The sequence below is a fragment of the Balaenoptera acutorostrata genome, chromosome 5 (assembly GCF_949987535.1).
Source record: "Balaenoptera acutorostrata chromosome 5, mBalAcu1.1, whole genome shotgun sequence".
Lineage (NCBI taxonomy): Eukaryota > Metazoa > Chordata > Mammalia > Artiodactyla > Balaenopteridae > Balaenoptera > Balaenoptera acutorostrata.
The window spans coordinates 107,226,055-107,247,773 of NC_080068.1; the positions used below are offsets into that span (position 1 = coordinate 107,226,055).

The 21,719-nt window shown below is 49.4% G+C and overlaps 1 protein-coding gene across 3 annotated transcripts in view; it reads left to right on the forward strand.

Moving 5' to 3' along the window:
• STK32B (serine/threonine kinase 32B) overlaps nt 1-21,719 on the forward strand; it is a 349,362-nt gene that overhangs the window by 324,648 nt on the left and 2,995 nt on the right. For 2 of the 3 annotated variants that reach the window (XM_007190965.2, XM_007190967.2), the window contains exons 8-11: nt 552-668; nt 2,775-2,900; nt 5,501-5,632; nt 6,580-6,644. In XM_007190965.2, coding sequence (XP_007191027.2) covers nt 552-668; nt 2,775-2,900; nt 5,501-5,632; nt 6,580-6,644 — 440 coding nt within the window. Of the gene's footprint in view, nt 1-551; nt 669-2,774; nt 2,901-5,500; nt 5,633-6,579; nt 6,645-6,840; nt 6,925-21,719 lie in introns of those variants that run through there. The other variant, XM_007190966.2, reaches the window with a different exon arrangement.

A 21,719-nucleotide genomic window follows, 5' to 3' on the forward strand; every position in this document is an offset into this window, starting at 1 on the left:
AAGGCCAATGAGTGAGAACCGATCATCAGTCGAACTCTTTACCAGACGCAGATGGAATATGGATCTTAATATGGGCCAGTATTCTTGTCGAAGGACCTGGCTTTCTCCACAACCACGCAAACAGATTAAGGCTGAGCCTGGAGCTTAAAGGTGCAGAGCTGATTTTATTTTATTATTTTTTAAAAATTTTTATTGGAGTATAATTGCGTTAACAATGTTGTGCTAGTTTCTACTGTACAGCAAAGTGAATCAGCTATACATACACATATATCCCCTCTTTTTTGGATTTCCTTCCCATTTAGGTCACCACAGAGCACTTGAGTAGAGTTCCCTGTGCTATACAGTAGGTTCTCATTAGTTATCTGTTTTATACATGGTATCAATAGTGTATATATGTCAATCCCAATCTCCCAATTCATCCCACCCCCCAAACTCCCACTCCATCCCTCCCCCTCCCCCTCCCTCTTGGCAACCACAAGTCTGTTCTCTATGTCTGTTTTAACCGCGTGGGGTCTCCCTCTCTGATGCCGCCTGTTGTCCTTTGGTTGCAGAGGCCGTATGAAATCCACTCGGCCACCCCCATCGATGAGATCCTCAACATGTTCAAGGTGGAGCGTGTCCACTACTCCTCCACGTGGTGCAAGGGCATGGTCGCCCTGCTGAAGAAGGTAAGGGGGCAGCGGCCAGCCCGCCTGGCCAGGGAGCTGGGCACTCGGTGCAGTAACAGGCAGACCAGCAGGTTAAGGAATGAGAAAACGAACGGCGGGACAGTGGTGGAAATAATCAAGTCAGCGGTGCTCTAACGCCTCCTCGTAAGCACTCTCACCATCCCGCATCAAGATCACAAAGCCGCTGAAGAGGGTGGCTTGTAGTCACGTCTGCGACAACAAAGCCCACAGGCTCTTTTCACTCCACGACAAGCTTCTAATAATTAGAAATATTTAATGCATATAGCTCTTTAAAAATTTTACAAATCATCTTTTAACTCGCTGACCCTTTAAGACGTTGGGCATGTCCTGACTTCTCCTGGGAACTGTTGCTAGTAGAATAAAGCACTGGTTCTCCAAGGTGGTTCCTGGACCAGCATCCCCCAGGAGCTTGTTGGAAATGCGGATTCTCAGGCTCCACCCGCAGACCTGCAGAATCAGAAATGGTGGGGCGGGCCCTGTTGTTTGTGTTCTGATAAGCTCAAGTTCAGCATGGGCAGTGGGTCGTGGCGCCCTCCTTCTGAGGCTGGCATTCAGCTAAACTCACTCGGAATCCTCCAAGACACAGAGTTGAGCCTTGCATGTGGTCAGCACCAGTCACCTTTAATGAAGGAATTATGATGACGGCAGCCGGCATTGGTTGGGGGAATGTTATATGGGGGCTCTGCTCATTTAGTCCTTACATGCCCTGCGAGAGGAGTAGTGTTAGTGCCCCCATAGTAGAGATGGGAAAACTGAGGCTCGGGAAAGCAAATCATTCACTCACTGTCACAGGGCTGTTAGAGGCAGAGGAGGATTTAAATCCAAGCTCTCTGAACTCCAGATGTCAGCTCTTAATCCCTCCAAACTCTGTAGATGACTTAGGGAATTACTCATTAGTTACATTGCTTTAGGGGAGATTCACCCCCTGGGTTTTAGACGTCAGTGGTCCTTAACCAACTGCTGATTGGAATCACCTGGAAGCTCTACCCACCTGCCAACACCTCCACCTCCCACCCACCCATGGAGTCAGAGAACTAACCGCTGCCCTAAACGGTGACCAGCCCCCTCCACCGCCACCCTGCCCTGGGCACTGAAGCAGCGTCTCTGTTTAAATCTGTACCCGTCATTTTGGGGACAGGTCCTAGAGAGAGGCCACCGTGATCAGCAGTTGGGACCCTGCCAGGTGCCCCTCCCATGGTGTGACTGTAGCCCGCTCGCTGCAGTGACGGGCGGGAGCCGACTGGCGGGGGTCCTGACTCCAGCTCCCACCTGCCAGCGGCTGGCTGTGGCATCCGGCCTTGGTGTGTCCCAGCTCCTCACCCATCCCCTTTGGGTCTCATCTGAATCATGAGCCGGCAGTGGAAGAGTCACCAGTATCCCTCCTACTTGCAGAGGAGGAAACATGCACAGCGCAGTCGGCCGCTCCGCCGGGGCCACACTGCTACCGAGTGGCCCTCCAGGGCTGGGCCCCGTCTTTCACTTTTAGCCTCAGTGTTCTTGCACCAGATAAGCTAGCGTTTTGAAAGTTGAAACCCCCTCTGGATGCAAGGTAATATTGTACGGCTATCTTTTTTCCTTTACTGCATCACCCCTTATTAGCAGAAACTCCATTTGAAAGGATGCTGAAAGTTGACCCCTTAGCTACAAATGAGGCCATTCCATCAGACTGCAGAGGTCACCTCATAGCTGTCCAGGGAGAAATTTTATTATGCTTTTGTGCATCCCATTACCAAGCTGAAAGTCCTAAAACAAGGTGGCTAATTCTTTTTAATTGGAAGCCTCTGCAGACCTCATTGAGAGGTGGCATGTCACAGGGTGCGAGTTCCCAAGGGGGAAAATCTAGTTCCTGTCCAAAGAGACCATTGCTGGATGACCTCCCAGTAGCCTGACCCCTCAGTTCCTCCCTGGCTATAAAGAGATGAGTGTAGGTGACGCTTCCAACACAGCAGCCCAAACAGGGCAGGACATTCATGGAACGCAGAAAGCAGGGGCACCTTCATTTTCCCAAGACTCCACCTTCGGATTCCCCCCAAAACCTCGGTGGGGTGCACTGCCCAAGCGAGCACGTTTGCCCTTTGCCTGCAGCTCCTGACCAAGGACCCCAAGAGCCGCCTGTCCAGCCTCGGTGACGTCCAGAGCGCACCCTACTTGGCCGACATGAACTGGGATGCGGTGTGGGAGAAGGCCCTGATGCCTGGCTTCGTACCCAATGTGAGTGAGGTCCTGTTCAACGGCATCCCGCCCTGTGCAGGGTCCCCCACATGGGTGAGCAGGAAGACGCCAGAAGCTGTCCAGTGGGGGCCCTGAGCACCAGAGGAATCACGTTTCACTGAGATTCAGGGTGGATTTGTACCTGATTTCCGAGGTCCACACCCAGATGCCTGCAGTTGTCCCCTCTGGCCACACTGTTTCTTAGCTCCATACCTGTGAACACACTGCTTCCTCTTCCAGGAATGCCTTTCTTGTCCACTTGGAAATCTCCTACCCCTCCTTCCAGACTCAGCGTAAAGCACAGCAAGTGGTCCACTGGAGGGTCTTGGTAACTGCCTTCTGGATAAGGAGCAAACTCAATCATTGCCTCCTCTGGGATGTTTTCCCAGCCAGCCCCTCCAATCCCCTTACCTGGAGTGGATCTCACCCTCCCTGGTTCCCCACTGGACAGGTGCCTAGGTCTACGTTAGCGGTCAATCACGTTCTGTTGCGTGCATCTGCCATTCCCCAAGAGCTTCAGAGGGTGGGTTGGCTGACCTTCGCCTGAGACAGATCCCAGAGCAATGGGTGACCCCAGAAGCTGCTAGAAGACCTCGATATGTGCTTGTCACATGAGTATGGATCAGTTAATGATAGTAGCCAATAGGGTTAAGCGTGTTCTAAAGCTTCATGTACATTATGTCATATAAGCTTCACAACAGGGAAGGGGGCCCTGTTAGTAGTCTCAGCTTAAGCAAACTGCCCACAATTACTCAATGAGAAATTGGCAAAGCCAGGGCTTGACCTCAGGCAGTCTGGATCCAGAGCCTCCATTGAAGGAAGGGAGGAAGGGAGGAAGGGAGGGAGGGAGGGAGGGAAGATAAATCAGGCCAGGAAAGACTTGGGCCTGGAATCTGACCTGCTCACTGGGAGAGGGGGAGTGGCGGGGGACAGATGTACCACCAAGGGAAAGGGGACAATTAGTGGAGCCATGGAAGTTGGCGGTGTGAGGAGCCCGGCAGGGGCAGGTGGGGGAGAGCTGTCAGTACCGACAATCCCAGTGGGGACTGTTCTGCTGGGACCTCTCTCCAGGATCGAGACGGGAAAGGGAAAAGAATGTAGAACTGCTCCCCATCAGACCACCAACAACACAATAATAATAATAACTGTGGTTAACATTTGTTGGTACCCACCCTGGGGCAGGGACTGGGCTAAGAGCTTTCCCTGCATTGTCTCACCCCAGCCTCACAAGCTCGGAGCACTTACCCTCATTTAACGGTTATGGAAACTGAGGGCCAGAGAGGTTGAGGGACTTGTTAGTGAGTGGAAAAGCCAGGCCTTGCCCCAGTTCTATCTGCAAAGCCCTGGTTCCTCCTCCTGCCCTGGCCATGGCAGGGCACTGGCTGACATCGAGGGGTGAGGCAGCCTGGCAAAGGCAAGTTTGATGGCAGGTAGCAAGACCCACGCTTGTAAGTTGGGGTTTAAGGCCGGGGCTCCCATGGGAGGCGGCTGGGACTGCAGGGCAGCAGAGGGAGTGGTCAGTCATTGCAGGCCTGCCATGGATCAGGAAGGACCCATTCTAGAAGATTTGCAAACACTATCTCAGTTAACCCTCATCAACACACTGAGCTTGCTGCATTTTACATGAACGAGGAAACTGAGGCAGAGAGAGGTTATATGTCTCCCTCAAAGACACGCAGGTGAAAGGTGAGGCTGTAGGACTCAGTGGCAAGGCTGGCAGCACCCCCGGGGTTGTGCCTGGCCCCTCTCCTCCCTGGCCCCCATCCAATCAGAAACAGGGACACCTACTCAAGAATTCACTTCTCACTTGGCCCTAGAACTTTATTAACTTATTTGATCTTGCATGAGGGAGGAATGCTTATCCAGACTTTACAGATAGTGAACTGAGTCCCAGAGAAGTTAAAAACTTGTTCAAGGTCAGAAAGCAGCAGAACTGGGTTGTTGTTTTTTCTGAGCACCTTCAGGGCTATTGATGTTATAACCACCAGACTGTGCTGCCTGAGAGGGCCAGCATCCTGGGCTGGGTCTCAGCATGGAAAAGAGTCACCTGGGATAAGTCAGGGAGACCGATACTGCTCCTGACCAAAGTGGCAGGAGCCCAGCCTAGAGCAGGGCCAGGCCTGAGGGTCAGCTGGCTCTAGCTGCAGGAGAACAGGGAGCCAGGATGGGGAACTGGGTAGATTTTGGCCAGAAATGGTATTTTTAAATGGAATTGTTAAAAATGATATTTATAGAAAAGGTAGTAATGACATGAGAAGGAGAGTATGAGAAAATAAGTGAAAAGAACAGATTGGAAAACTGAACTCAACCTCACGAAATGGACATACGTAAGGAGATCAAGGGGACATGTGGATGTTAATAAGTGGGGTGTGCAAGGTAGGCGGGATTATGGGGATAAATGAATGACGTGTGCAGCAAGGATGTGTCACTGTTCATTATCAGGAAGAAAGTGTAGCTGATGTATCCCATAGGAGTAGTTCATTGTTACTTGTTGAATAAATGAATGATTGATTGAATGAATGGATGAATGAATGAATGAAAATACAATTCAATGGCACGGAACAAAGACAAACCGTGTTTTCTTTTCCATTTCCTTTCAGAAAGGGAGACTGAACTGTGACCCCACATTTGAACTTGAAGAAATGATTCTTGAATCCAAACCACTTCACAAAAAGAAGAAGAGGTTGGCAAAGAACAGGTCCAAAGATGGCACGAAGGACAGCTGTCCTCTGGTGAGTGCTGTCTCAGGAGCAGACCCCAGGCAGAGAGGAATCCTATACTCCAGTGAATATGATTGAGCTGCTTCTTAGCCAGATGGGGGGCTTGTCACTTTGCCCCACCAAATACGTTCATTTGCAGTCAATAAAATGCCTCCATCGAACAAGTGGTCTTTCATAGCAGGACGCTGTGAAAGCATCACTGGAGATGGACATATCCGTGCCCTCATCATTCACATTAGCACTGTTCCTAGTGCAGGAACCTCCGTGTCTGTGATCAAGAGCAGAAGAAGTGATGCTGAGCGACACCAGCGCTGTTCCGAGTAGCCTCCAGCACCCTCTGCAAAGGTTTTATACTGTGGAGGCACCCAGGGCCACACTCTGTGGGCCCCCGCATTAATTTTCTAGGCTGCCATCACAAAGTATCACACACTTGGTGTCTTAAAACAACTGAAATGTGTTCACACAATTCTAGAGGCCAGAAGTTCAAAATGAGGTATCGACAGAGCTTTGCTCTCTCCAAAGGCTATAGGGAGGGTCCCTCCTTGCCTCTTGCAGCTTCTGGCGGTGGCCAGCAGCCCTTGTGGCACCTGTTCCTGAAGAGAATGAGCACCTTTGCACGATGGCCTTAAATTTCTCCCTCTCCCCACCATGCTTCTTAATTAGGACTAACGAACATTCAAGTGATCAGGAAACCAAGGTCATGATTTTCAATCCCTATTCTGTTTTAACATGGCTTTTAAATTGGATTTAATGGCTTAAAATGGAGAAAAGCATCTTTGTCTGCCAGCCCCCCTCCCCATCCCCAGTGGCACAGCCGCCGCTACAATCAGGGCTGCTCCAGCCACCTCGATTGTCCCCAGCCGCAAGCGTCCGTGGTCCCATTTAGATCAGTCTCTGCTCGTCCTCACTCCCTGGATGATGCTTCATCACTTACATCCCCTCTCTGTGCTCTTTGACAGAATGGACACCTCCAGCAGTGCCTGGAGACGGTGCGGAAAGAATTCATCATATTCAACAGAGAGAAGTAAGTCCACCACCAACATCTGCTGGGCAGAGCCCTTCCAAGGGCAGAAAGTCTCCCTGGGGGAATCGGGGTCCCTGGCCCCCCATGAAGCCAGCCACGATGCTGGAAGGGAAGCAGCAGGTGGACCCCGTTGTTCTAATCCTGCCTCTGCCATGTGGCCCGAGCGAGGCACTAACTTCACCTCTCTGGGCCTCAGGGTCTTCATGTGAAGTGGGGTGGCCACAGGAGGACCAAGCTGGCACACAGGATGCTGGCACAGAGGGACAGGCCTACAGATGGTTACGTGCCCGAGCTCTGGAGAAAAATTGCCCAGGATCAAGTCCTGGCTCTTCCGCTGCCAGAGTGACCTAAGGCAAGTCACTTAACGTCACTGAGCCTCATTTTCAGCAATGACAAAGTGGAAATCTCTCCCTTGCAGTGTGTTTGTTGTAAGGTTAAATGAGGCTGTTGATACAATACCTGGCATGGTAGGAGTACTCATGAAAAGGATTACTATTATTGTTGTTGTTGTTGCCATTGTTCTTGTTATTATTTGACGGGGTAAGGTGGTGTGGACTGTGCTAGGACCCCAGCATCATGGGCTGGCAGGAGATAGGATGATGCTGAGTTGGGAGGGGCGAAGCTGGGGTCTGACCTGGCCGCATGACTGCCCTTACGGCAGCCAAGGAAGCAGAGGCTCAGGCTTGGTCCCAGCTGACATTACTATCTGGGGGCTCATCCGCCTGTGCCTGATGGGTCAGAGCAGAGGCTTGGGCAGCCATGGGCTCGTGCAGCAGGAGCTGAAACCCTGTAGGCAGGACTGACAGCACATCAGCCCCATTTGGCCAACACTCAACTAGGCCTTGGGCTTGCGGAGATGATCAGATACGCTTCCCTCCCTCCAGGAGGGCCAGATGGACACATGCCAGGTTGGCCCTTAGGCGCTCACCAGCGTTCCACCATTTTCAGCTTATAGCAGGTGACAGCAGCACTGGGGATGCATGATATGGAAGAGGGCAGCCCAGGCGTGGCTCCGACAGCAGGTGCCAGCCTCAGCCTGGGTGTCAGGGAAGCTTCTGGAGGCACCATGCCCGGCTGAGTCCTGGCGGGCGAGGAGGGCAAGGCGTGGAGTTCCAGGAGTGAGGACGATGCACAAAGAACGAGACGGCGTGGCAGACACAGGGACCAACGGCTGTTTCAGAAGTCTGTATTCCCTAAGCGTGCATGGAGGGTGGAGCAGCCCGAGGTGAGGGCCCCGGGGCAGAGTTGTTTGGGTCAGTGGGCAGGCGGGGCCCCATTCCCAGTGGGCACTGGGGGAGGTGAAGGAGCCTGCAGCCTGTCAATTATCCTGGTCAGCTAAAGCTCTAGGGCTGGTGGATGCCCAGGTTAGCCCAGACACACACACACCAAGCTGGGCAGCAAGCCTCACCCACTGCGGGACTACGTCCTTGGTCCCAGCAGAACGGGAAGCGCCTGTGCAACACAGCCCGTCAGACTTGGGACAGGCGGGGGCTGACGTGGTGAGTGGTTTCAGAGCTCATCACAGTTTCCCTGTGGTCCTGCCTGCTCTGAGGCTCACGGTCCCCTCCCAGCGGCAGACACCCAGTCCTGGGAGCTTCCGCTCAAACCAGCTTGGGCACTTTGGACCAAAGTGATGGTGGGCTCCAGGCAACCTTGCCTCGGGTCCTTTATCAGTTCAGGCATGTCTGAAGGGTCCTCCGAGAGTGCCTGGATGGCAGATGTGAGCCTGTGAAAAGGCAGAGGGGTGACGGACCCGAGCGGATAGCAATCACATTGCATATTGTGCTGCGTGCCAGAAGATGCTTCAATCTAGAATCCGAAGCATCCAAGTTGTTTCCCTTTAAAAGAAAATGAACATGAGATATCCCTCCTTGTGTTGTTTAGGGGTTGCATCTGGCTGCTTTTAGCAGAAATCTAACTATATAGTGGCTTCGATCAATTAGGTGTTCTTTCTCACGTGGAAAAGTGAATGGATAGGGAAATGCAGTAGGATCGCCCAGCCGTGCTGAGCACCCCTTTGAGAGTTGTGGTCATGGATTTGAAGTGAGGCTGGCACCGTTAACAGAGAGAGGGTGGAAGTCATTTTCCAGATGGAGGCTGCGGGGTCAAGGACCAGCATATGCAAAAGCAGGAGGCAGGAAAGAAGATGGCCCGTAAGGGGAGATGTGCATGGGTTTCACCGAGGTTCCTGCTTTTCATCCCTGCCTCTCTGTTCACCTCAGGTGCTCCCCAGTGGCTCTGAGGCTATAGGCTACCTGTCAGAGCAGGTGTGCTGGGAGCAGTGCCTTTCCCCCAGCCTCTCCCCACCCACCATATAAAACTATCCAGGTGGACGGCTTGGTGTCTGGATGCTGTCCGAACATCACATCGACCCCTCCACGTCAAACCCCATCCCTGCTCCACAATGTACATGGGAAGGGAGCCACATTGCATCTACCCATAACCCTCTCTGCTGCGGTTTCTCAGCTACAAAAGTGCCTGTGAGAAGTCCATTCATGAGGCATGATCTGCCCCAAAGCAAGAGATTTCCTTTAAAACCAAGAAAAAAAAGTCGGCGCTATTCATCCTGCACTTCTTTCTGCAATCCTGTTTTTGAAGCACCTGCTGTGTTGGCATTTGAGTAGCTGGAAAATTAAGTCAAGTACCTTCTTTCCGACCTCAGACATGTGGCCAGTGGGGTGACAGTAGCGGACGCCAAGACGCTGAGCCAGGCTTCCCTTCACGCTCCGCTGGGACCATGCTGCCCCCTCGCTGCCTCCCTCCAGCAGTTCTGTTTCCTTTCATTCTCTGCACGCCCGGCCGTCAAAGTGCAACAGACTGGTCCTTCTCCATGTACGGTTGTTACAGGCCTTGTCTCTGCAGAAGGCTCTGTAAAGAAGAACCAGAAGGAAGTGCCATGGTCACAGGGGTTCATGTCGGAATCTCCCGGGGGGTTGTTAGCATTTAGAATTGCTGCATCTGTTACAGGTTGAACTATGTCCCCCCCCAAAAGATATGCTGAAGTTCTAGCCACCAGGACCTTAGAATGTGACCTTATTTGGAAACAGGGTTGTTGCAGATATAATTAGTTGAGATCAGGTCACACTGGAGCAGGGGACCCTTAATCCAATATGACTGGTGTCCTAATAAGAAAAGAGACACAGACACAGGGAGAAGACTGTGTGAAAATGGCATCAGGGATTGGAGTGATCCATGTGCAAACCAAGGCAAGCCAAGGATGGCCCACAGCCAACAGAAGCCAGGAGAGGGGCCTGGAACAGATTCTCCCTCAAAGCCTCCAGAAGGAACAAAGCCTGCCAACACCTTAATTTCAGACTTCTGGCCTCCAGACTGTGAGCTAGTACATTTCTGTTACTATAAGCCACCCAGCTGGTGGTACCGTGTTACAGCTCCCCAGCCCCGCACCCAGGAACCCAACACAGCATACTTCTGAATCAGAAGCTGAGAGAATGCACCTGGGGGTCTGCACTGTAACATGTTCTTCCAGTCGTTCTGATGAGAATTTCTGCGGGAGACCAGTGTGCCCAAACCGTGCATCCTCCAGTTGGTTCTGGGCTGAGTCATGAGAATTCCCCCATCTAAAACTGTCTCCGAGGACAGAGGAAATGAAAAGTGCCCAACGAACTGAGAAGGTATCTTGAGACCAAACAGCAAGGCAGGCAGCTCCATAAAGTACAGTTGTGAAGTTTATTGCGGGTAACTTACACGCGGATTGGATGGGGCATACGGCAATCTGGAGGCATCGACAGCTGCACTCCACACCTCCGAGGGACCATCACAATTTTATAGTTAACCTAGGGTGTGGGGGTAAGTGCTTGGAGACAGGGATTGCATTCCTAAGTCAAGACCTTATCTGATTTATGATGGGTGGGTGCCAGGAACATGTCAGCGAAGGTCTTTATCATTATTTGGAGACTAACAGAGCATAGAGGCTACCAGGACCTCATGATCACAAATCCATTGACGACAGAGAAGAGATTTACTACACAGTACAGTCCTAGATAGGGTCGGTGGAAAGACAGGAGGAAATGAACAGGCCCAAGATGGCGTCAGTTATGCTAACAGCCATACACACTGCAAACCTTCCAGCCCTCTTTCTCCTTTGCCCTGGATCTTTCACCTGCAACTTCGAGCCCTCGTGGGTGGAAGAATACTGCTGAAGGCTCTAACCGCCCCAGCATAGCTACCTACCTCTTGCATGGGCCAAGTGCGCTTCCTCAACTAGAAAAAACTCTCGGACAGAGAAAAGGCTCCCCTCCCTCCGTGGGATGAGGAAGCTGTCATAGGCATGAAGTGCCAAGGGGACACGGGCCGGGCATCTACTGTGGCAGCTCCCATAGAAGGTTCTCATTCAGCCCTTTGACAGATATATTAAAATCCTGACCTGAGACTTGGGGTCATGGAAGTGGATCTAGCAGGACCATGTCCTCAGGATGCTTGAAGCCTGCAGGGGAGATGGTGGGATGCAGACATTCTTAGGCCACTGTGCAGACGTGGAGGAGATGCCCTAGGTCTGACCTCTCTGGACTTCAGTTTCTAAACAGAGAACAAGATTAAAATTAGCATTGCCTAATTTTCTGGAAATGCAGCTATTATTGGTGAATGGTCTCAGCTGGCAAAAGGCCACCGAGCCAGGTGGAGCATCTGCTTCCAGGGACTGGTCGGGGCTTCCAGGGCCTGGGCAGCTGAGCTTCCATTAGTCTGAGAAGTGCACTGTGGGGCTTGTCCTCCTATTTCGGCCAAAGATCTGAGCAGGGGTGATTTTTTCCAAAAGGTCTTTTCAATAGCATTTGACAAAGTTTTGCAGGATAAGAAGCCCCTGGTGTGAAAGGAGTTTGAGGAGCTGAATTTTCTATCTGCTTCCTCTCTTAAAGAAATAAAAACATTTAAAAGCACATTTAAGCTACCTTTGGAGCCCTTGAAAACATTATATTTTAAAAATCGAGGGACTTCCTTGGTGGCACAGTGGTTAAGAATCTGCCTGCCAATGCAGGGGACACGTGTTCGAGCCCTGGTCCGGGAAGATCCCACATGCCGTGCGACAGCTAAGCCCATGTGCCACAACTACTGAAGCCCGTGCGCCTAGAGCCCATGCTGCACACCAAGAGAAGCCACTGCAGTGAGAAGCCCGCGCACCACAATGAAGAGTAGCCCCCACTAGCCACAACTAGAGAAAGCCCGCACAGCAATGAAGACCCAACTCAGCCAAAAATAAATTAATTAATTTAAAAAAAAATCGGACACTGCACATGTTATGTTTAATAATATTATTAACAGTAACTGTACATGATTTTATGGTTTTAGATCCTGTTCCTTTAATCCAGGGCTTCTCAACCTCAGCTCTGTTGACACTTGATGACTATTGACATCAATTCTTTGATGTGGGGACAGTCCTGTGCATTGTAGTATGTTTAGCAGAATCTGTGACCTTTATTCATTAGATATCAGTAGCACCTCCATAGCTGTGACACCAAAAATGACCCCGGGCATTGCCACATGTTCCCTGGCAAGCAGATCACCGCCAGTGGAGAACCATTGCTCTAATCCTTACTCATCATATTTTCCTGAGGTACTTATTATTATTATTATTATTATTATTATTATTATTATGCCCAAGCTCTTGCAGCTCTTAATTGGAAGATGAAGGACTTGAACTCTCATCTTCCATCCACTGGATTCTGGGCTCTTTCGAAAACTCAAGTTTCATGAAAACTCGAAATCAAGAAATCACACAGGAATCAGGGCCCTCTGTCCATTTCACTCGGTTCTCCATCAAAGGAAATTTCAGCCAGGTGAAAAAGGGTGACTGATCTTGACATATCAATCTCAACCAATAAAAGATAGGAGCCTTGGTTTTCAGTCAGCCAAGGGAGACACGCAGACCCTGACAGATCGCCCCGAGTGTATACAACCCCATTGCCCCGAGCAGTAAAGCACATGCTCTTACTGGTCTGCTCAGACTTAACTCATTTAAAGACCCATCTTTACTTTCCCTTCAATCGGTTTTCTCTAGTAAAAAAGAGGTACCCTCATTTTTTATGTGAATATTTATAGGCCTTACGTGAAATGAGGCTATGTGTAAATTTGAAAATTATAAATAGGACCTAATGTTCTGTTTCAGAATAAATGATGGTGGTGGTGGTGGTGACATTCCCACCAACAATGCAAGAGGGTTCCCTTTTCTCCACACCCTCTCCAGCATTTGTTGTTTATAGATTTTTTGATGATGTCCATTCTGACTGGTGTGAGATGATATCTCATTGTAGTTTTGATTTGCATTTCTCTAATGATTAATGATGTTGAGCTCTGAGCACATTTAAGGTAGGAAAAGCTAAGCTATGATGTTCAGTAGGTTAGGTATGTTAAATGCATTTTTGACTTTTAGGATATTTTCGACTTACAAGGGGTTTATTGGGATATGTATATATATGTGTGTGTTTGTGTATGTATATATATATATGTATGTATATATATGTATATATGTGTGTGTATATATACATATAAAAAACACATACCTAAGTTCCATGGCTTAACCTACACAAATCGTGGCTCTAGGAGTCTAGAGAGGCAGATACCAGCGTAAATGGTGAATTCTCTGAGACTACCATGGCTACAAGAGATGAAAACAAAAAGAAAACAGCTTCAGTGAAATGGAAACTTACTGGAGGACTCGTGTAGCCACAGGAAGTGCTGGAATGCAATGTGATCCCAAAGTAACTGGGACGGGGGCCAGGAACCTTGCCTGAACTCACTCTTTCCTTCTTCCGGTGATTTGTTTTTCTCTGCACATCAAAGTCATTTTCTTTTACTGTAAACCAGTTCTTTCTACACACTGAGCTCCAGAGTCTCCCAGCTCTGCCACCAAACTCAAGAAAGTAGATAAAACAGGGAGTTGAGGAAAGACAAGAAGGAGAATGCTTTCCTGATCTCAAATTCGAGTACCCCAGGGAATGACTCTGATTGGTCAGGTGCTAGTCCCTGGACCAATCAAATCTGGCCATTGGAGAAATCTGACTGGTGCTGATTGGGTCATGTGTCTGCCCTTAGGCCAATCAATAGCTGTGACAGGGAGGTAAGATTTATAAAATCACTAGAAAGGCAAAATGATGATGGTCCACTCCACTTGAAAAGTAAGGATGATAGCATAGGGTAAATAGAGCCCAGGAGAGGAAAGAATAGGGATTGACAGATGTTGAGGTCTGGGGAAGGTTAATAAAGAAATGGCAGGTGGTCCCTCTTGGCTTTCTGTCTGACCTCCTCCCTTCCTCTGGGCAGGTAGAACGTGGTAACTGTACATGGATGGGGTGGGGGAATAGGAGACAGGGAGGGCTGGCTGCCCAGGCATGGAAGTACTGGCCCCAAAGTGGACACCAACTCAGGTCCCTTGGCCGTCAAAGAGTTCATTTCAATCTGCAGCCCCAGGGTTTTCCCATGGTTACTCTCTGGCCCAGAATTGGACTGAGGCCATTATTCACCAACAGCCCAGTGTCTGGATCTCCAGAACCCCTCTCTGAACCTAAAGAGGCACAAACTCCCAATCTTGGCAACTTACAACAGCAAAGGTCTGTTTCCTGTTCATGGCAGGTTAGCTGGGGGGGGAGGGGGGGTGCTGCTGCCATGTCACCATCCCCATCATTCCAGGCCGCAGACTGAATGAGCATCTCTGGAACATGGCCGTGAGAGTGACAGAGGGAAAGAGACCTCGGGAGGGTCTTGCATCAGCAATGCTCCAGCCTGATGGTAGCATTTCTACTCACACTCACTGGCCAGAACTGGTCACATGGCCGCACCCATCCCCAAAGGAGCCAGGAAGTGCAATCTTGCTGCGTGCCCAGAGAGGGGCAAATCAGAATGTTTGGTGAACACCATTAGTCCCCCAACCCACAGAAGTGAGGACCCAGCAAGTCTCATCCTTAAGCCAGCTCAGACGTAAAAGGTCAGCCCCACCTCTAAATCTAGAGAGAAATCTACTAGTGCCAGTGTATAGGGAGGAGCACTTAGCTGGGAAGATGGGAAGAGCCAGGTCCTCCATTTGAGCCGGGGCTCCCCTCTGGAAAGCTGTGTGACCTACCACCAGTTCCTCATCCTCTCTCATCCTTTTCTCACCCTCAGAATGGGTGCTGTTAATTCTTATCTGGAAGGGTGGGTGTAGGTATTCAATGAGGAGGTGCTGAGGGAGGATGAACTCATCAAATCTCAATCCCTATCGCTCAGAAACCAGGGCTGCCATCTCTTCAGTTTTCCCAGAGCTCATCCATTTGCAAAGGGGTATATAGAGAGGATACTCAGTAAGATAATCCCCTACAATTTGCTATATCACACCCATGGCATAGCTGACGCCATCCTAAGACTCCCTCAAATAGGTTTTGCTTCAGGCAGAGCCAATAAAATAGACACAATTGTAATGCTTCTGGCCAAAGGCTGTTACTGAATTTGTGAGAAATGTATTGCATACAAGGTGATCTTCCCAATAAGTGATGAGGTTTGAAAGTGGAACAGCCAGTTATGCTGAGTTTTTACTTAAGGAAGAGACACCTCGTGGGAGAGCAGAAACATGTTGTATCAGTCAGAGTTGCAGAGGAAACACTCCAAGGATAATTTATTTCCAAAGGACACTTTACAAAGGTGTGGCTGTAAGGGCGTCATAGAAGCTTGTGCAGTGAACTGGGGCTTCGGAGAAGGCAAGGTGTTCCCACCTGGTGGGTGACAGAGATGAGGAGAAGGAGGTCATCCAGGGAGAAGGCTACCTTGATTGGAGCAGTGACCTTCCAGTGTTCCCAGCAGCCCCAGGTGACAGTGCAGGAAAGGGGCTGGGGACCTGATGCCCAAACTTGACTGCCCTTGCTCCTTCTGATTTCTGCCAGGGCTCTCCATGGGCCAAGCCCAGCTGGAAGCCCAAAGAGCTTGGGAGCTTTTGATACAATTCCTACAAGTCGGACTCCCAAGCTGGAGAGCAGGCGGAGAGTGGGGCAGGGTGGACCTGGGGGACGATGGAAGATGGATGATGGAGGTCCAGGGGGCTTCTAAGAATTGAAGGAATGTCCCATGAGAGAGAAATTAGAATCAGCTGAATAATTCCGGGAAGCACAACAAAGGCCAACGGGGAGGAGCTCTCAGGCAGCAGATTTCTCAGTTGAAATGTTATATGAAGGAAAAGTTTCTAAGGATTTAAGCAGTTCCCACATGAAATGGGCTATCTTGGGAGGTGGGCAGTGGGGTTTGGGTTAAGACTGGCCGACTCTCTGCTAGGGATGCTAGAGGCGGGATCCTTGCAGTGTACAAACAATTAGACCAGGTGACTGTTTGCTTTCTTCTCTTCAGTATCTACCCCCTGTCCCCAAACAGACAACCATTCTTCAATTTGGAGTGTTCCCTTTCAGAACTTTCTGGTAACTTCGACTCTGGTTTTTATTAACCGTAGAGAAGCAGTATGCGTAACAGCTAAAAGCACAGTCTCTGGAATCAGACTGCCTGGTTTTGAATCCTGATCCATGCTAGCTTTGTGACCTTGGGCCTCACAGTACTGACTCAGTTTCCTCATCTGTAAAATGGGGTATTAAAACCTACTCCATATGAAGGATTGTTGTAAAGACCAGTGAGTTAACAGATGTTAAGCACTTAACAGCCCCCCCTACACAATCAGTCAGCACTGCCCAAGTGTTTGCTAGTAATATTAATTATGCACAAAATTATCAGACCAACACAGTACTGTATCAATTAAGTGCCATGTCAAACATCATTTTGCCGTAATTCTTTAACAAACTCTTACACATACACACAAAATAACAACCTATCTCAACTCCCTTGGGCACAAGAGAAAAAGCTCCATGCATGTTGACTCATGCAAACTGTTGTCCACGAGGGCTGTGAGCTCGCCAGTTCTAATGGTCATCCAATTTTTGTCCAGCTAAGACATCCTTTTACTCCATTTAATTGGGACTGGCATCCTTCCCCCCTCGGTGTGTTGAGACAGAGCCTGCCAACCTGTGCAAACAGGCTGCTGATGAGCGGTGGAAACCTGGCTGGGCATTTATTCCTGCATTCACCCGCCCAGCCTTCCAACACACATTGACTGTGCACCCGCCCCAGGCTGGTCGCTGTGCCGGCTGCTGTGCAGTCACAGATGGCATGCGGTGTCCCTTGCCCAGAGGAGGGGAGACCAGTGACCAGGCTGGAGACCCAGTTCCAGTTGCCAGTTCCATGCCCAGCCTTCCCTGGTTTACAGGCCCCTCTGGACCCCACCATGACTTGTGGGGCTGGATTCCCTCCCCCTGAGCCTATTGTCCTGTTTCACCCATTTCTGGGTCCTGACTCTCAGCCACTCTGTGTGTACCCCCCTTCCAGTACCCTCCTCTTCTCCAGGTCTTCAGCCTTGATCCCCCAGAACGAGGCCTGCAGAACCATCTGTGGGGGCCTCCTTGCTGGGAGACATTCATCAGAACTGTGGCAGGAAGTTAAGCTTTACTTACTGATCCTCAGTTTCTCCATCTGTGAAATGTGGGTATCCCCACGCTGCAATCATCATCATAAAAATTGCTGCCCTTTATAAAGTGCCTGTTACAGGGCAGATGGATACTATGCATTAGTTCATCTTCTTTAAAGAGGTGGTGCTGTGGCCATGTTACAGGTAAGGAAAGAGGGGCTTCAGGAAGCTGGGCAAGTTCCCCCAGGCCCCTCAGCCAGTCATGGCAAAGGTGGGATCCTGATCGAATTCTGTACGGCTCCAAATCCTGCCTTCTCCCACCATGCCACACTGCCACTCCACGATTCCACACAGTTCAGGAGACATATAACCAGCGAAATGACATGAATAGGTGTGACAGCACTTGAAATGTTTCCCATTTTTATAGCACACAGCGCAAAGGAAAGCTGGTCATCGCCCTGGAACAGGAGGCCAGGCCGCACCTAGGGTTTGATGCTGCAGATCAATGTTGGTATGAAACTGATTCCATCCTCGGGGTGTGAAATAGCTTGATTTGAAATTAGTTTGATTGCTAACCATTTTATTTTAGTCCTATGTAGTGCTTTGCCTTTGAAAAATGCCTCCAGCCCAAATTATTAAAATTTTAATGTGTTCTGTTCTTGTTAATCGAGGGTCTCCATCACAGAGCACTTCCTTCTGGAATCTAATGCTTGAGTTTGGGACGTTGAGAGCATTCACATCCATCACTCAGAATTCTGGTCACAAAGCTGACAATTAATTTGATAAAGTGGCTGAGAAAATTAAATGTTCCTGCTATCGTGGAGATAACTAGCCAATTTGCATCGGTAGACTTGGGCTGTGTCTAGTAAGATATGTAAAATCCTTTTTCGTTTCCTCTGGAATTATAGGTGACTAGGCTCTGGGCTAGTCATGGAAGTGAGCTCTCGGGGCCAACCATATGGTTTCATATCATTGTCTTGGTTCGTGTGTTCCTATTTGAGCAAACTGAGACTTTCTAATTCCTTCAGAGTGTGGAAAAATCATTCCATGCTACCTTCCTTCCAGATCCAGATTGAAAGGCATAAGAGTCAGTGGAAAGGGCAGGGGTCTGGGAGACAGACAGCCCTGGGTTTGAATCTAGCCTCCCAAAGTTACATGGCTAGTGAGTGGCAGACCCAGGGGTAGAACCAGACAGCCTGGCTCCAAACCCAGGCCTTGAATGCCAAGCCATACTGCTTCCTTCCAGCAAAGACTTCATCACAGGGAACGTTCACTGTTTGCTCTCTGTCCTGCCCCCCAGCCCCTTCAACTGTGAGCCTGGAACATAGAACCTGGCACACAGATAGTGCTGGTAAAAAGGATGAGTGGAAGGATAGGGGAGTGAATGCGTGGGTGGGCATTGAGCAGATGGGTGGGTGGCAGTGATGAATGGAAATATGGGAGTAGATGGATGATTGGATAGGCAGAAGGGTGGTGGATGGATGGACAGACGGGTGGATGGATTCTAGATGAATAGGTGATGTGAGGTAGCTGTGTGGGTGGATGGGTAAATTGAGAGTCTATGGGGGGAATCAATGGATGGGTGGATAGTGAATAGATGAAATGGATGGTAAGTGGATACTTAGATGGTTGATGAGTACAAGGGTAGATGGAGGGATGTATTGATGTATGGATGGATAATGAATGGTTGAGGTGAATAGATAGGTGTCTGTTAGAGGTACATGGGTGGGTAGGTGAATAAGTAAGTGAGTAAGGGGAGGTCAGTTAGGTGACTAGGGGTGGACAGGTGGGGGTGGGGTGGGACAGATGGACATATGGATGGATGATGGTTGGATGGATGGGGTAGATGAATAGGCAGATGGGTAAGCAGATGAATGAATATATGGATAGGTGGATAGAAAGTGAATGGGTGGGTGGATGGTGGCTGGATGCTAAATGGTTGGTAGTAGGTGGGAATGCAGATGTAGTGGGAAGAATGCAGGCTTTGGAGCCTCCCAAAACTAGATTCGAATCCAGTTGTGTAAGCCCGTGGATGGATGGGTGGATGTCTAGAGAGGGGTCCATCCTTCTGGATTCTGTCTTCTTGTCTCACACTGCACCTGGTGGTAAGTTGCAAGGGGCACGACTCACACCTCATTTAGACACCGCTCTAGGCCTCCAGTACCCATGGTCATAGTATTCTTATGAATACTTATGACCCTCCATAGAGGAGGGGAGACTTGAAACAGCTGGTTCTACTCCTTTTTTTTTTAATATTTTATTTTATTTATTTATTTATTTTGGCTGTGTTGGGTCTTCGTTGCTGTGCGCAGGCTTTCTCTAGTTGCGGCGAGTGGGGGCTACTCTTCATTGCGGTGTGCGGGCTTCTCACTGCGGTGGCTTCTCTTGTTGCGGAGCACAGGCTCTAGGCGCGCAGGCTTCAGTAGTTGTGACGTACGGGCTTAGTTGCTCCACGGCATGTGGGATCTTCCCAGACTAGAGCTTGAACCCGTGTCCCCTGCATTGGCAGGTGGATTCTTAACCACTGCACCACCAGGGAAGCCCCTGGTTCCACTCTTTAAAATAGCTCTGGCCAGAAGGCGGAGCTGAAGTGGCTGAAACTATTCAGCTCCAGAAAGGACTCTGGTCCACCATGCAGTATTGTTTTTACTTTCCGTGACTTACCTCACTGGTGTCCCTTCATTTCAAATCTCCTCCCTCCCTCCCTCCAGCTTCACACATTCCAGACCAATCCGTAAAGCCCAGCTCAAAGGCTGCCTCCTGCAGGAAGCCTTCCCTGATCTACACAAGATTTCAGAATCCATCTCTCCCTCATCAGGGCTCTCTCATCCCTATGCTCCACTCTTTATTATGCAGTCTTTGAAGCTTTATTTTGCATTATAATCAGGGAAGTTCAGAGATCTAGAGATAATAATGCTGTCTATGCTATGTTTAGGCATTTAAAAGAAAATCTTAATGGCATTCATCTTTATCTTGCAATATACCCAGAGAATTTTGGGACTTCACAGATTGTGAACCAAACAGCAATGTCCTACTTTGGAAGTAAAAGCATTTCCCTTTCACTGTCATAGATTTCTTAGTCATTTGAGTTTTCCCTAGTTCCGATCTGATTTTCTCTCCAGAGGTGCCTGAAAGAGTCTCTGAATGTAGGAGAGGGAATAAAGGGCCAGGGGAGCAAGATTCCCAGGCAGTCCAAGCCTTGCTGAGGAAGTCTGACCACCTCCCTTCCTCATCCTAGGCTCTCCCCTCCCTGCTCACTTTGGCCTCTAGATCCAGTGCCTCTGGGCCTTTGGGCCCTGAGCCCTCCTCCACTAGGATGATGTATTTTATCCTGACTACCTTTCCCAGTTGTCCTACCTGGAGGGCTGCAAGCCTCAGAGGCAGAGGCACGGGGCACCTGGTCCTAGTCCCTGCAAGTAGACAAAGGACAGGAGGCAGTAGCTCCAAGTTCACTGTCTTATAAACTACTTTGTTGATGCTGGTATTTCACATTGCCTGAAGGACTTGCTCAAATACTGGCATGGTTCCAAACACTAGGCATCTCTGCCAAACACACACACACACAGAAGGCATCCCCACCACACACACACACACACACACACACACACAGCATTCCCACCATGCACACACACACACAAGGCATCCCTACCTTGTGTACACACACAACACACATACACACACATGGCATCCCCACCATACACACACACACACACACACACACACACACACACACACACACCTGTGATCCATCCGAGGCCATGGGCTGTGTTGTATTCATCCGAGGATCATCCACAGTGCCCTGCACATGACAAGTACATACAGATGTTTGTTGGGTGAAACAACTCTTTCATTTAAATCAGGCAATAGGTCTGCACTCTGTTTAACAGAACATGCTAATGTAAAAGGTACATTTCAGCTGAAACCTGTGTCTTTCAGAACAAGGTAGAACTGTAGTTATATTATTTCCAGCCCTGTACTAGATATTTCACACACATTCTCTCTGGTTCCCCTTAGCCACCTGCCAAGGGAGTGATATAGTCCCCAGTGATAGGAAAACTGAGGCTCAGAAGATAAGCAGCTTGACCCCTTGATCCAAGTGGCTGATGTTGAGAGCCAGGGTTTGAGCTGAGTTCTTCCCTATTCTCAAACTTCTCGCTGCCTCCTTAAATGTCTTGGTTTCATTTTTTACCTGCACGGTCCACATGGAGTGACAGCTGTGGGGTAGTGCACGAACCTGAAATTGAAGATCAGAAAGAGAGGTGTGTTGACGTCTTCAATCGTGTGGAAGGTGACCAGGTGACCAGCTGTTAGGAAATGCAGTGTTCACGGTCCTGCTTCCTCAATGTAAATTGGTGCAGCCATTATGGAAAACAGTATGGAGGTTCCTTAAAAACCTAAAACTGGAGTTGCCATGTGATACAGCAATCCCACTCCTGGGCATATATCTGGAGAAAACTCTAATTCGAAAAGATACACGCACCCCAATGTTTGTTGCAGCACTATTAACAATAGCCAAGACATGGAAGCAACCTAAATGCCCATCAACAGATGAATGGATAAAGAAGATGTGGTACATATATACAATGGAATATTATTACTCAGCCATAAAAAAGAATGAAATATAATACCATTTGCAGCAACGTGGATGAACC